The following is a 14,453-nucleotide window of genomic DNA, read 5'->3' as shown; positions in this document are numbered from 1 at the left end:
ATCACAGCTTGAAAACACAGATGATAAAGAAGTGTGTCCCAACAATGCAAAATATCTTGAAGTAACAAGATAATGCCTGTAACAAATAGGGACTGCATTTTAAACAGTTCCTTATTAAACAGGAAGCAGAAATTCCAGTTCACAGAAGGTGTTGTCTCACAATAAAGATCTAGCCTCAATATAGAGCAATTATCTTCCTGTGTTATATTATTTAAGAAAACCTTGCTGCCTCATTGAGTCTACCTGCAGTAAATGGCTCAGATAAAATGACCAAGGAAGGGCCACCTTCCTATTAGAAGGCAATTCTGGGAGCTGATGCAGCATAGCTATTAAGAGTCATCCTAATCCACTTTTCTTCTAATTACAGGCCAGGGGACATGATCACTCTTCTGGAAGATTCCAATGAAGACTGGTGGAAGGTATGTGCTAATTATTTTGCATGTATTTTCAGTACTGAACTTGTATTAAAGCTACTGGTGTTAACAACTTTCTTCCATCGATATGTTTTCTCCACAGGGGAAAATCGACGACAGAACTGGATTTTTTCCTGCTAACTTTGTTCAAAGAGTGCAACATGATGAGAGGATTTACAGATGTATCAGGACGTTCATTGGCTGCAAGGAGCAAGGGCAGATAACTCTGAAAGAGAACCAGGTAAATGCAGGGAGACCTACTGGGCTGAATTCCCACCAGACTTGGGCATCCAACAATCAAACTGATTTAACCAGAGGGGAGGTACAAAATGGACACAAACAGATGCTGTTCACTGCAGTTCAGCTATTTTTTCAAGGTTTACCATTAATGTAATAATCTGCTAACTAGTTAACACATTTTCCCTGTTTATTGTGGCCTACATTTTCAGACTTAAAGAAGTTTATAAAGATAACTTATGTCACATGCAGATCTCAGAGCAACAGCTTGGAAAATAGAGTTGTAGGGGTAGACCTTGAGTGCCTAACACACGGTCTGCTTTTCTCCACACTAGAAGAGCTGATCTAATAAAATAGAGTATCCCTTCCCAGACCTTAAATTACCTAAACATTTAATGCAGGACATTGTTTCAGCTTCAGCAGGAGCAGAGCTAAGACATCACTGAAAAAACTGTACATCTTACATTTATCCCTTATTCACTGGTTGTAAAATATCTTTAGTCATTAATAGCTTGTGACACCACTTTTACACATCCTTTCTACAAGTAATAATTTAAGCAGCAAGTGGGAGTTCTAGTGTACCACATACAGAAGATTCACAGAGTCCATTCACCTGGCATATTTTTAGCAGTTTTTTCTACCTTAGGTTATTCAGGTGGGCTCACAAGGTGGAAGCCACAGCCACTATTATACAGTATGCCTTTGATCTGATTTTAAGTACACTTTTAAACTGAATTTTTATCAGACTTTCCAATAATGCTGCTATAAATGTTCGCTAGGGTAAAGTGAGGGAAGAATTTGGCTCAAAACTTGCATTAAGGACAGTAAGGTTTGTGGCATTAGGGTCATGTAGATAGAGGATGGCTGCCCACAGACGGAGTTCGCAAAACCCTGGACAAAATAGGCAGCTGGCTTTCAATCACTGTGTTTGTGAAGCCCAGTTTTGTTCCACTTTCCTTTCCGTTGGCAGTTTATATCATGTCACCAGGAGGTGTTTGTCTTACAGTGCCTGGAAAGCCATTGATTTTAGCAAAGTGGAGCAGAAGTCAGCATTAGGGTAGACTCCAGGACTACACATTTTCCATGCAGAACTTCTAATACTTCACTCCAGCAGTGGGTAAGGTTAACTCGTACCTTTGCTGCTGCCTTGTGGCACAGCATAATGTACTGTTGCCGACAGTCCTTGGCTATATGCAGCTTTTTAAGGGAGGAATAGTAATGCAGTAATAAGAATATATTTTAATTGCCCTGTGCACTTTTAGTATGCTTGGGATCCCTGAAGTTGCTAAAAAGAAATAAGGTGCCTAATTTTTTTTTTTTTTTAACCTAGCTCTTCTTTTTACTATTGATAATTGTGCACACAGGGAGGAGATGATTACCAAAGCCAAACTGGAGCTTGCTCTAGGATTAACAGTGCAGAAGCTCTAGGAAATAGAAGTGCAGAGATTTGCTTGCCAGCACAAAGGAGGCGTGGCAGTCTGATTCCTTTCTTGTCAGCAGGCACACCATATCCTCCCTGTCAGTGTGGCTGCTCCTGCAGACAGTGAGGGCATGGTTTCTTGCCTCATTTCTCACAAGACTACAGTTTTTAAGTGCACAGGTCTGGCAGCTTCATCTGAGCACAAGGGCTTCCTATTGTCCCTAGTTCATAATAGGCTTACAAGAGAGCTCACAGTCAGGAGCACAGCGTTGTCTGTGGTAGGGCAGGTGGTAAAAATGGGATGATGAAGCCGTCCTATTTGTCTATCCCCTCTTTTCTTTGCCTTTGTTTTATTTTCTTTTTTTTTTTCTTTAGCAGACTTATTTGGCTCTAGCTATCTTAAATGCAAAAGTGCTGAAGTTAAATGTGAGTACTGTTGGGCCCTTGCTCCATGTGGGAGAGTTTTCATGGGAAGAAAGAGAAATAAAAATCTGATTAAAGCAGGGGAGCAGAGACAAGGATGAATCAGCACATGAGTGCAGGGTGGTGAGAGCGTGTTCCATCCTCACACAAATTATCTTAAAAGGAGATGATAAAGGAAATTCAAGGCCATTTTGAATAATACTGAGGTGGAACAAGTTCCAGAAACTCATCTGCTTCCCCCAGTAGTCCCAAACAGGGGCTGATTCCCCCATGACAGTCCCCATGAGAACTGACAACCTGCACAGGGCCAGCATGTGGTAGCAGCATAGGGCCAAGGGCACAGGGACTCCCAGAGCCAGACCAGACCACAGGACGTGTGCCTGCCTCAGAGATCATCTCCTCAAGGGCACCATTCATCATCCTTTTTTTTTTTTTTTTTTAAGCAGAAAAATTATTTCTTTCCTGAGGAACAACAATTCTTGATGTAAAAAATTTGTAATTGTTACCAGGAATTTTTTACTTCGGAAATTTGAATTTTTCAAGTTGAATTTTCCTTCCTTCCTCAGGTATTGCTCTTATCTTCTGTCCTTTATTCCCTAGTGTTTATTTCTCCCATTGAGAGAGTTAAACAAAAGGGAGGACATGAAAAGAAAAAGAAAATCATCTGAATGAGCAGGACTTCAGGAAAATGTTTTGCAGAATTCATTCTTTTTTACATTCCACTTGAGGATTTCTGTGGGATTTAAGCAGCCATTTTAGCTATCTCACAGCATCCAGAGTCCTGTGAGCACAATATATATATCCTACATGCAAAGCACTGGCTTCTTTTAGATTAGCAAGGAGGAGAAATTATTCATTGCTACCAATTCCTATCAAGTCTCACTTTAGCTAGAAAAACTCATTATCAGGTCTAATAAATTCTTTTAACTTTAGTACAGCAGATTATCTTCATTTTATCGTGTTAATTCACTGGGGGAAATCCTGCAGGGACGATTCTCTGGAATCATTTGTTGTTATCATGACCTGTGAATAGAATGTTGGGGTTTCAGCCTCATGCAGACCTTTCTGGCAAGGCCAGTACTCAGGGAGAAGAACAAAGGAAAAATAAAGCAGCACATTTGCACGTCTTAAGCAATATGAATGCATTTATTTTCACAAAGGTTTTTTCAAAATAAGAAGAAAAGAAATCATTATGAAATATGAAACTTAGCCTGGGAATGTACTTCAGTACATTCTGAAGTACACTCAAGTGTACTGCTTCAGAGGCAGCAGCATCTTGGGCACGCTGACCGTTCCTGAAACCAGAGTAGGAAGTGACTGGGCACTGCAGGGCTCAATCAGATGTGTGCAGGAGAAAGGCAGACGTAGCCCCTGACATCAGTAAAGCAGGCTTCCTAACAAGGGAAACACAGCCAGTCACTTTGCGTGGTTTTCCAGTTTTAAGCTTTCTCACACTCAATATTGTCTGCATAATTTCTAGCCATAGTTGTAGCATCACTTGGATATATGCAGTTTTCTCCAGCCTCTAACTTCTGCTGTAGTCTATCTGAATTCATTGCCACATGTTGTGCAAATGCTTCTCTACATAATTACTGGCTCTGGTCTGACCTCTTTTCACAAAAAGAGTCAGTATTTAAAATGCTTTTCACATTTTTTGTCATCCTTGTTTTTAAAGAAGACATAACGTTCAATTGTTTGAATGTCTGTTGGTTCTCCTCTTCTAGTATACTACTTAAATAAAGGAAATGCCCTCTTTAAGAAAACCCTGCCCACACCCTTTACTGGTAGCCCCTCTGACATCTACAAGAACACAAATGTAAACCACACTAGGACTGAGCTCTTTGTGATTAAATAACACAATTGATTTTTAATTGCACAAGTGATCTTGTGAAACAGAAACGACCTCAAACCATGACATCTGTAACAAGGTTAGCAATCAGAAGCTCTCTGCCTCGTCCAAATGTGGATTGTAAGATTACATAAAGGTCAGTACAACATATCCATATTGCAATGGATGTGTTCTATAAATGTCACTGATGTAAACTAGCCCTGTTTCAGGAAGCATCTCCCATCCAGGTTCCACAGTGACTGCAAAAAAGCCCACAGCTGTGATGGCTGCAGCCTCCAAGCTAGAGCTGTCAGTCTTGCTATCCCTAAGACATCCATCCCCCTAATACCCAGTTGCCCACATTTCAGAAGGAGTGACTTGATAACAGCAGTTGCGTACTGGTCTGATTCTACCACCTGAGAGGAGCCTAGAAATGAACTTTGACCCAGACACAGTCTCTCACTCTGGAAGCTGGACTCAGCAGGACAGGACTGCAGCCCAGGTCTCCAGTCCCAGGGGATTGTCTGCCTCAAATCTTCTCATTAGTTCATATGTTTTATTGGTGTCTGGCTTTTCGCCTTGCTGCCTGAGAGTCACATTAGGTCCCCACATATTTTATTCTGAGGTACTCCAGAAGGAGCTGAACTTCTTAAAGCATGACTTGGCTGCCTTTGAAAATCAGCTGCACTGCAAACCCAGATCAGAATGCAATGCTGAAGTTTTACTGGTACTCTCCTGCAATAGATGCTACTCTTCACGTCTAGGCTTGAGTGGAAAAGGGTCTTTCTCTCCAACTATCTCACTTTTGCACTGATGCTTGTCTTGTTCCACTGGGACATTCATTCAGAGACAATGAGTGGCACACAAGTACTGCATGAGTCTAGAACCTGAGTGCAGCACATTATGTATCCAGGTCATCCTTAAACCCCTGAACAAATGTCACACAAAAAAAACAAACTGGTGTTCTTGGTCCAAAAGCGTGTAAAGCATCTGATAGAAAACCTGTCATCATACTTCGCACTATAGCCAAATCAGCACAAAAACTGAGTTACCTACCATTTTCATCCACAGAGCTCGCTTTTAGGCAAAAATTACAATGCACAGACAGAAGCAGATGTGGAAACTCATCGTGTCCCTGTGCTGTCATTTCTAGAGGCAAGCAGAAGGCATGAGCTTTCAGACCTCTTGACCTGGCACTGTCTCCAGAGCTCTTGAAGCTGTGCTGTCCTCATAAGCAAATTCCTGTCTCATCAAAACTAGTCTGTTGCTGACAGACAGGTTAAATATGTGAAAGAGAGAAGATAAGCAAATGACAGCTACAGAAAACTAGAGCAAGTTCAAAGTTACTCTGGGACAAATAGAGTTTGCCACAGGACTTAGAAGCACAGGAGAGTTCTGAGGGCAGCTTGAAGGATCATCTTCTGATTGCTGGTGTCTCCCCTGCTGTGGGCTGATGGATAAAGAAATCCTGAGGGCAGATGTTGACAAGTTCAGACATCAATCAGGATCTGACCAGTTGTTTATTTTTGCTGTATGTTTGTTTTTTGTTTGAGTTTTTTAGAAAAATGAAATGAAAGAATGAGAAAGCGACTTTATAATACTAGATCCCACTTTCAGTTATTTCTGAAGATTACTTGATGACTGAGAAATAGCCTGAGATGTGATTGCTTATCCCATGGCTTACTCTATTAATAATCTCTTGAGCCAGGGCAGTTTCTTTTCTAAATAAAAAAGGAAACACACTGTCTCGATTTGTGTTGCTGCCAAGTTCATAGAGGAATAGCTGCTCAGCCACCTTGCCCCCAAAACATGCCAGCCTGAGTAGCTGTCATTTCAAGCCATTTCCATTTTGATGCAGCAAACTGTGAGCGTGTGATGGCAGCTTGGCCATGTTGTGCTTTCACAGCCACCACACTTGCTGTCACCAGGGCTAGTCCTCAACAGCTGATTCATCAGGTGGAGCCTGAAACACTGTACAGCACCATGCACTCCTGATTTACACCTACCTAAAAAACCCAGAAGGCAGATCCCAAGGCTAGAACTTGTGGATGAAACCCTTGGCAGCTCTCACAAAAGGCAGTGAGGACAAACATGGCCAAAAATGGGGTTGTGTTCCCACTTTCCTGAAAGTGCAGAATCTGGAGCATCTCCGGAGCTGTGCAAAGCTCCAGCAGCTGCTGCAGCCCTGGGGACCTCCTGACTTGTGCTGGATTAGTCAAGTGTGGCATACCGTGGCCAGACTCAACCTACCCTTCACACATCCCCTTTCTTGGGAAAGAGTAGGAAAAGCCTCTGCCATCCAGGTGCTGGCATATGCAGGGCTTAGAGTATTAGTGTGAGAGAATTTCAGCTGGAATTTGGGAGAGTGCATGCTGATTAATGTATTAACATGTAGAATGAGAGAAAATCTTGCAGAAAGGCCTTGTTTTCCACATACCCAGTGAAGATCTAAAGCTATTGCTGTAGCAGAGCATTCCCACTGATATCAGGGAGAGCCTGAATAGCAGCAGCAGAATGAAAAAACTTTTAAAAGATCAGATCTGCCATCCTTTTTCCACTCTAAACATAAAGAGAAACCTCTGTTTAGAAAGTTCTGTATTTTTCTTTTGTCCACAAATCATTCTGCTGACAGTGCAAGACATCAGGGAAGAGGTCTGTCAGACTTTTTTAGTTAGGGGGTAGCACAGTGATGGAGTCAGGCATTCCCCTTAACTAGCCAGGTCCATTACAGAGAGCCTGCAAAAGCTTATTTTCCCATGCAGGGATGAACTGAGAATGGGCATCTCTCAATCAAGATGCCCTTCCCTACTTCTGAACACTCTGCTATGCTCACTTTTCCTTAGCTTCCTTGCAGACTTCCTCTCTAGTTGCTAAAGCTTCATAGTCTTTCTCAGAAGACAAACCAACATCTTGCAATAGTCAGAAGAACCTTCCTGTATACCTCTGTTTCACACATCTTTGCTTCAAATGATGATGCGACTGGCCTGGGAGCTGCTACTGTGCTAGGGATTCATCACACAAAATTAGCTTGGCTCTTTTGCAACAGTACCTGACAAAAAATAGCATCAATTACAGACCTCTCCCACTCTTTCCATGTGAATTGCCCAAACAACAATACATTATTTTGTTTTAATTGGATGTCAGCGCTGTTGGTGTGCTCAGTCATTCTGCCCCAGGAATGCAATTCAGATAGAATTAAGCAGGTAGCCTTAGAGTATTAATGAGCACATACGTTTTCCAAACCCTCATTTTCAGCTACAGAAATACACCTGACCATTTCCAAATACTGGAGATGGCAAATATGAAACAACTCCTTCATATATCCTTTCATTTCCCACTGGCAGCATCAGTACTGCTAGTAAATTTTACATAAGAGGACAATCTTACCCACAGTTGAGATATAGTACTTAGGTGTCATCATACAATGTGTAAGAGTCATGCTAAAATGCATTTAGTCAGGAATATTTTTATCCATTTGGGGGTCATTTCACACTATCTGAATTGTTGTAATTAAACACTGTAAACACTCATCAGACAGAACCTTTGCGAGTATTAATCCAGGTACAGGGCTAGAAAGACCTGGCACTTTCATCATGAGAAACCAGTGAGTTGATCTCAATAGCACCATCAGTTTTCTGTTTTTTAACTGTAAATGAATAATAGGAAATATATATATATTCCTGTAATTGAATAAGAAGAAATATATATATATGTATATATGCACACACACATATATATATATTTCCTTCACACAGCTTCAAGAACTGTTTTGGAGCCTGGAGACAATGTCAGGTCAAGAGGTCTGAAAGCTCACACCTTCTGCTTGTCTATTTTCTGAAAACAAAAAAAGTCTTAATTCTTGTGCCTCTGCACTCAAGTGTCCAGTTCAAAGTATTAGTGCTCATCCATTGCTAAAGCAGTCTCAGGATGAGCCCTAAAATGGAAATACGTGAGTTCACAAAGGTCTGTAGGAATTGCAGATCCTTAACATGATGTAGTAGCACTTGAACTATCATGAAGGCCATACAGTTTCCATCACACTTACCTCTGTTAGACATAGGTGTTGTGCAAACACACTCACAGAGCTGTATTCAGGTCATACTTTGGTATCCAAGATAGACACCAATAAACAAGAGAACTAAGGAAATAACAAAACCCACTACCCACCTGAGAAGCACCTAGGCTCTTTAAATATGCCGGAGAGAATATGCTTGCATTCAGATCAGCTGCTACAAATGTTCCACCTTGACACTGATTGTTTTTCATCAGCTGCTGAGGGAGCCTGGTAGCTCATGAGCTGAATGACCCACATCTCTCATACACAGACAACTATACCATGATCGTTACAGTAGGCTGGAGTCATAATTCAAGCTTCAAAATATTTGATTCTGTATGGTGGTGCTAATGATTTTAATCTCTTCCATTCATATGTGGCACTTGAGTGAGGTAGGGGGAATGGTAATGCTCTGAACATATGAGTTTCTTGTCGAAGCAGTGAGCCTGAAAAGGATTCTTATACATGTAGAAGTAACTAGCACAGTGACCAGCCTACCTGATAAACAGCCTCCAATAATTTGTCGCTTTATCATAGCAAAGAGATTTTTATTTTCTTGTACCTTCTTTGCATTCAGATTTGCGTGACTTCAGAAAAGGAACACGATGGCTTCATCAAAGTATACAGCGGGAAGAAGAAAGGCTTTGTCCCCATAGACGTCTTAGAAAACATCTGATTCCAACAGCCCACTTGCTGCAGTAGGAGCCCTTTGTTGGCAATGCCTGTCTGCCTCATCTCACACTGTGTCAACCCAGATGGGCTGTCTTGCAGATGTTCAGGGAAACAGTGGGAAAACTGCAACTACAAGAAGAAAAAGACATTTAGACTGCCACAGCAACACTAAGAAATAAGAAAAGTGGAATGATTGAAAGAAAATATAGTCAGAAACCTCTAGGGAAATGAGAGGCCCTTGGAAACTAATAGGAATAAGGTAAGAAAAAGAAGACTGGGCTGATTTCTGGTGCAAGATGGTTATTGCAGCCCTGATAGAAACAGACAGCTGTTCTGAGGGACTCAACTCAAGTCTCATTCTTGTGTCTTAGAAAACTGTTGGACTGCTTTCTTTTTGGAGGTGTGTGTTTGGGGGGGAGGGACAAACACCAGTCAGACTGTCCTTGTACTACAGTCCTATGCCTGTAGTAAAGTGTGGCTGTGGTTCTACAATTCTGTCCCCTTATCTACCAACCAGTTGAAGCGTTTATTCCTGATGTTAGTCTCATATCAAAGGCGTTTGGAGTCACCATGTGAACGTCAATTTGAGAAGTGCACTGTGCCCTGGAGGTCAGCAGCTTTCTCTTTCTGTGCAATCTTACCTTACGAAAGAGTAGCAACCTTGTGTGTCCTTTGTTTTCTCTGTATACGAACAAAAGCTCTCAGCATGTGCCAGCTGTGATGACTGCTCTCATAGCTCACAAAAATGGCCTGCCCTCTGATTCAGGAGACTTCTTGGAAGTGTCCACCTGTGTTTCCTACACCCTTATCTGGTGAGGCAGAAAACAGGAGGAATGCTGGGAGAGAGCCGCAGGCTTGAAATGTTTTGTATTTTTTCTGTGTTTATTGCACTTAAAAGATTTTATATGCTAATCCTATTTATAAAAACATAAAACAGTTAGCTAACCCCCTGCAAGACTGAAAACACTAGGAAAGGACAGACTGCACATAGAAGTGAAGACTACTGAAATCCAGAATTCGTGACAGTAAGGCACTGAGTGTCTTAGCATTGTGTTCACCCACCAAAGTCATCATCTTCATTTGCTAAAATAGTTTTGCAGTCTCATCAGCAAATACATTCACATGAATTCTTCCTTGGCATAAAAAAAAACTATGAGCCTCCCATAAGCCTTCTCAGTCCCAGTGTGACTGAACAAACAGGTTTGGTTTGTCCATGTAAGACTCCATTTTCAAATATGTTTAGGGTATACGATATGGAGAGCAGTCTGTGGGACTCGTGGATTTTGACCCACTTACACATGTCAGCCTGTGCCAATCCTGTTGTAGAGTGGGGGCCTTATGATGTTTCAAGACAGTAAACCTAATTTACAAGTATTTAATTGGATGTAATTGCACCAAATACACTTAAACAGCTTAGCACGTATTATGACATGGATATTAAGTCCTGTCCCAAAGCTCCTTGGCGAAGTCATGCCTTATTTGACCAGCCTGAGATTGAGTGCCAGTCTTTAATACGACTGCAAGTAGCTGCAAATGGATGTCCTAAATGCCAACACTGCAAGAAGAAATCCAGATGCTGCCAGGTTAGTACAGGCCTTTGCAAAGTTGACACAATTTCTAAAAAGATGCTGTCCATTCTGCTTCCTTATATTGAGGCAGTCTGAATCCGTGTTGCACAGCCCAGGTCTCATAGTTGGGATGCCCAACAGCTGACCTTATGCAAAGCCTTATGAAATCCAGCGCAGTGCTACACATGAGCAGAAGCTCACAGGGCAGATCAGGCTGCAGCCTCTCAGAGAGATGTTTTGCAGCTCTTACGTATCACTAAATTGCTGAGGAGGAAGTTGCAGGGGTGTCAGCAGCTGAAACTTCATCCTTCGTAATGCAAATGGTCTGCACCAATAATTCATGTCCTTCTGGCTGATCAAAAGTATCTGATTTCATATCTCTCTCTATGGGAATATCAGCAATTTATAAATGGCTTTTCTACAGAGCAAACAATGAACATTTGCTCAGCTCATTCTCCTAAGTAACCAGTAAACTTAGTGGGAAGATGGAGAATCCTGACAAGCCTTAAAGACCAAGACGAAGAGCAGTGAAGTCATGATAATCCACTCCGCTTTATATGTTTTTTATATATATATATATTCACCAGTTCAAAGAAAAAAAAACTCAAATGTTTGTTAGAATTGACATATTTGCTATTTTTGATCTGACCTGTCAAGTGGGCAAAGGAAATCTGTATTAATCTATACATATGTGCTATTGTTTACATGATTGCATCATACTGTGATTCCCTATTTGAGTCTTCTATGATTTTAATTTATCCCTACAATGTGCATCATACTATTCAAAGAATGATATGAATATTACCTACAACTCACAATGGCCTTTAATTAATGTCAGTTTGATTCCTTTTGATACTGAGCAATAAATAATAAAGTGATTGAGTAAAACAAAACAAACCCTATGTGGACTGCATTACGTTTGAGCAAGCATTGCTTCTGAACCAAAGCTTTAATGGTTATCTTTTTTTGTGTGTATTTTATTCTGTCTTTTTACTGGGTTTTTTCTGCTGTTTGGTATGGAGATGTAATTTTGCCTCATTTAGCAAGAAGCACATACATGAGTCTTACTTTAAGCATGTGATTCATTGGCTATTTGCACGCTTAAAGCTGAAGCACTTTGCTGAATTGAGGACATTTTCCTCAAATTAATTTTGGATGCCTTACTCTGAATCCAGATGAGTATCCCATTATTTCTTTTTCCTATCATATGCAATTTGCAGTAGATGCTGAATTAGCAGGCAGTTAAAAGAAGCTGGAGTGGAATTTATCTGACATTTCCTCAGAAAATTTGAACTTTAGGAGATGAATACTGTTCACAATATAATATTCTGCTTAATAAAGAATGTGCAATGGTTGGAAGGAGAATAGAAGTGTATGTTTCTTGGCTTCCTTGCATCAGCCGCTATCATTTTCAGTCAGCCACCTCTGAGAGCATTTATTATAGTCATCAGCAACAGACATCAGTGAGCGTTGCCATTTCAAATCTACAGCACTTGCGTTTGCCATATTTAGCAAACCATTTCTAAAGTGGTTCTTCTGTAATGTATGTAGCATGCACAGACTCAGAGCGAAGTTTTGCAGTGCAGCCATCCTAATCATTTGTTTCTGACAGATCAGGCTATACTTCAAGCCATTCAGCATCTTGTCACAGCACAAAACTGGCTGCAGAATATTTTCATAGTGCTAGGGAGATTGACCAACGTGAGCTGAGGGTGAACTGCCTGAGTCATGATTTACTCCCGTCCAGAAATAACACAGTATCTATCTCAGCATATCATCATCCTGCTCTAACACCTGACCACTTTGGCTCAGTGACTTACTTCAGCCACAGATGCAGCAGTGCGTGGTCAGCTGCAGACTCATGGCACCAGGGGGACTAAGACACTCCTACAAGCACAGTTTGTCTTTAGTACTGTCTTTGTAATTATTGACTGAGATTCAGTTGACTAAATATAGCACCGAGTGCCATTATAGATTGAGGAGACTGCACAAGAGTAGCGGGCAGTGTCACTGGAGATTTGGAAGAGCCATGACCTTCTGAAGAAACCACTGGGGACCGTGTAAGTTGTCTAAAATGGCATTGGGTAGAAACGTTTGGAAAATGAACCCTACTTCTTTTTTCTAAACGTATGCAGACAAGTCTGATTTATTGAGAACTCAAATTACATAACTTTCCCTAAAGGATGCCAAATAAATGCAGCTAACCGTATCCATCTTGTCTCATTTAAGTCCACCATGAAAAGAATCTTTGAATGCCACAGGGAGTGGAGTTCATCTATTATCTTGGAAAAGGCTGGTCACTGTTATCATTCTTCCAAAACTCTATGATGTAATTTATCTCATCTAAGTGAAAATGTCTACAGCTAAGCTAGTAAATCAATTGGCTTCCCTCCTTCCCCAGAAAAGAGAGTTATGGACATTTCTATATTATGTTTCATGTGACCTGCTGAAGCCTTCTGCTTTAGCTTGAGCTTTATTGTGCCTGTCAAGTGCCTGTTTCTACCCATCAACAGTCACAGGAGCCTTGGGCAGTTGGATGCAGACCTCTGTAGAGCAAAGTTCTAAAAGACTTTCTAGCCCCAATTTCTGGACACATAGGTATAATACATATATGTGAGTATTGCGTGTTTATTTGGTGCTTTTTATAATACTTCAGAAGTTACTAGTTGTTATTATTATTACTAGAAATGAAAGAAGAGCTGCATTTTTGTCCCTTCTTCCTTTTTATAGACTTTCCTTTTTCCTAGCTGGTGGTCAAGAGTGGCCTTCTCAATAGAACATGTTGCATTTACCTTTAACGCAGCATTGAACTGATCCTAAGAACATTTTGATTTAAAACACTGAACATGGAAAATATTATCCTGGCCCTAAGTCTGCCTCCAAGTACAGTGCCTGTCCCCAGGTCCTGAAAGCAACAGTAACACACTGACTGTCCCAGGGAGGTCAGTTCATGTGTGGTTTATTTTCTATTATATTTCACAGTGTTTCTACTGGACAACATTTGGTGACACTGAGAAGCACCAGTGTTAATAGCATTGGCTTGGGCAATCAGAGCAGGATGGAGGCTGCTGTGTTCATTCACACCCAACAAAAAAGCAAAATGCAAGTCTTTTATTTTTTGTTGATTGGTGGCACATTTATCAAAACAGTTTTCACAGCGATGCAAATAAGAATAAGAGTGAGTGAGTATAAAGCAAGTCTGGTTATGTTTAAAATACAAGGAGGGATGAATGTGAATGATGTTCCCATACATATTCCTTCTGTACTTTACTGCAGCTAAGGTCAACAACACAAGCGTTTCTTATTTCTTATTTCAGACATTTCAGAAAAATGTAGTCCCAAATTACCATCCAGACTGTGCACGCTACTGTTTGCAAAGCAGAGTGAATATACTTTGCCCTGTGGGATTGTGTGTCATCACAATGTTGAGTTTTCCATAACAAAAAAAAAAATCTGACTCTAAGAGGTATATAAGTTATTTTTAAAACCATTCTTTATATAGAAAATTGCCATGTGCCTGGGGAATGAGCACTTGGCAGGCTCACCATAAAGAGGCCCAGAAAAACGACATCAGGGCTGTGTCAGATCCCGATGTATGTCCTTTTCTTGAGTAGCTCTAGGAACTCTGTTCAGCATTTACACAAATTCACATCACTCATCCTATCAAATAAGATGACATTCGTTTAATATTTCATATATGTACAAACAGACACCACATAAACACAAAGGTAGGTTGATAAGCATATCCCTCTCTATATATTCATCACATTCAGAAATAGTACTCAGTAACATCAAGCCAAAGGCAAGAGGATATTTCCTTAAAAATCTGTCACAAATG

General features: G+C 40.8%; 1 protein-coding gene across 1 annotated transcript in view; it reads left to right on the top strand.

The window, feature by feature from the left end:
* STAC (SH3 and cysteine rich domain) overlaps positions 1 to 10,134 on the top strand; it is a 69,319-nt gene extending 59,185 nt beyond the window's left edge. Inside the window, exons 9-11 of the mRNA XM_065753386.1 lie at positions 368 to 419; positions 517 to 654; positions 8,953 to 10,134. Of these exons, the coding sequence (XP_065609458.1) occupies positions 368 to 419; positions 517 to 654; positions 8,953 to 9,051 (289 nt within the window). The 3' untranslated portion in view covers positions 9,052 to 10,134. The remainder of the gene's footprint in view (positions 1 to 367; positions 420 to 516; positions 655 to 8,952) is intronic.
* Positions 10,135 to 14,453: the final 4,319 nt, after the last annotated feature.

This window comes from Cyrtonyx montezumae, unplaced genomic scaffold (genome assembly GCF_038088225.1).
Source record: "Cyrtonyx montezumae isolate F1298 unplaced genomic scaffold, pur_monq_1.0 scaffold_8, whole genome shotgun sequence".
NCBI lineage: Eukaryota > Metazoa > Chordata > Aves > Galliformes > Odontophoridae > Cyrtonyx > Cyrtonyx montezumae.
The sequence above is the reverse complement of the archived record's forward strand: the minus strand, read 5'-3'. Positions and strand labels throughout refer to the sequence as shown.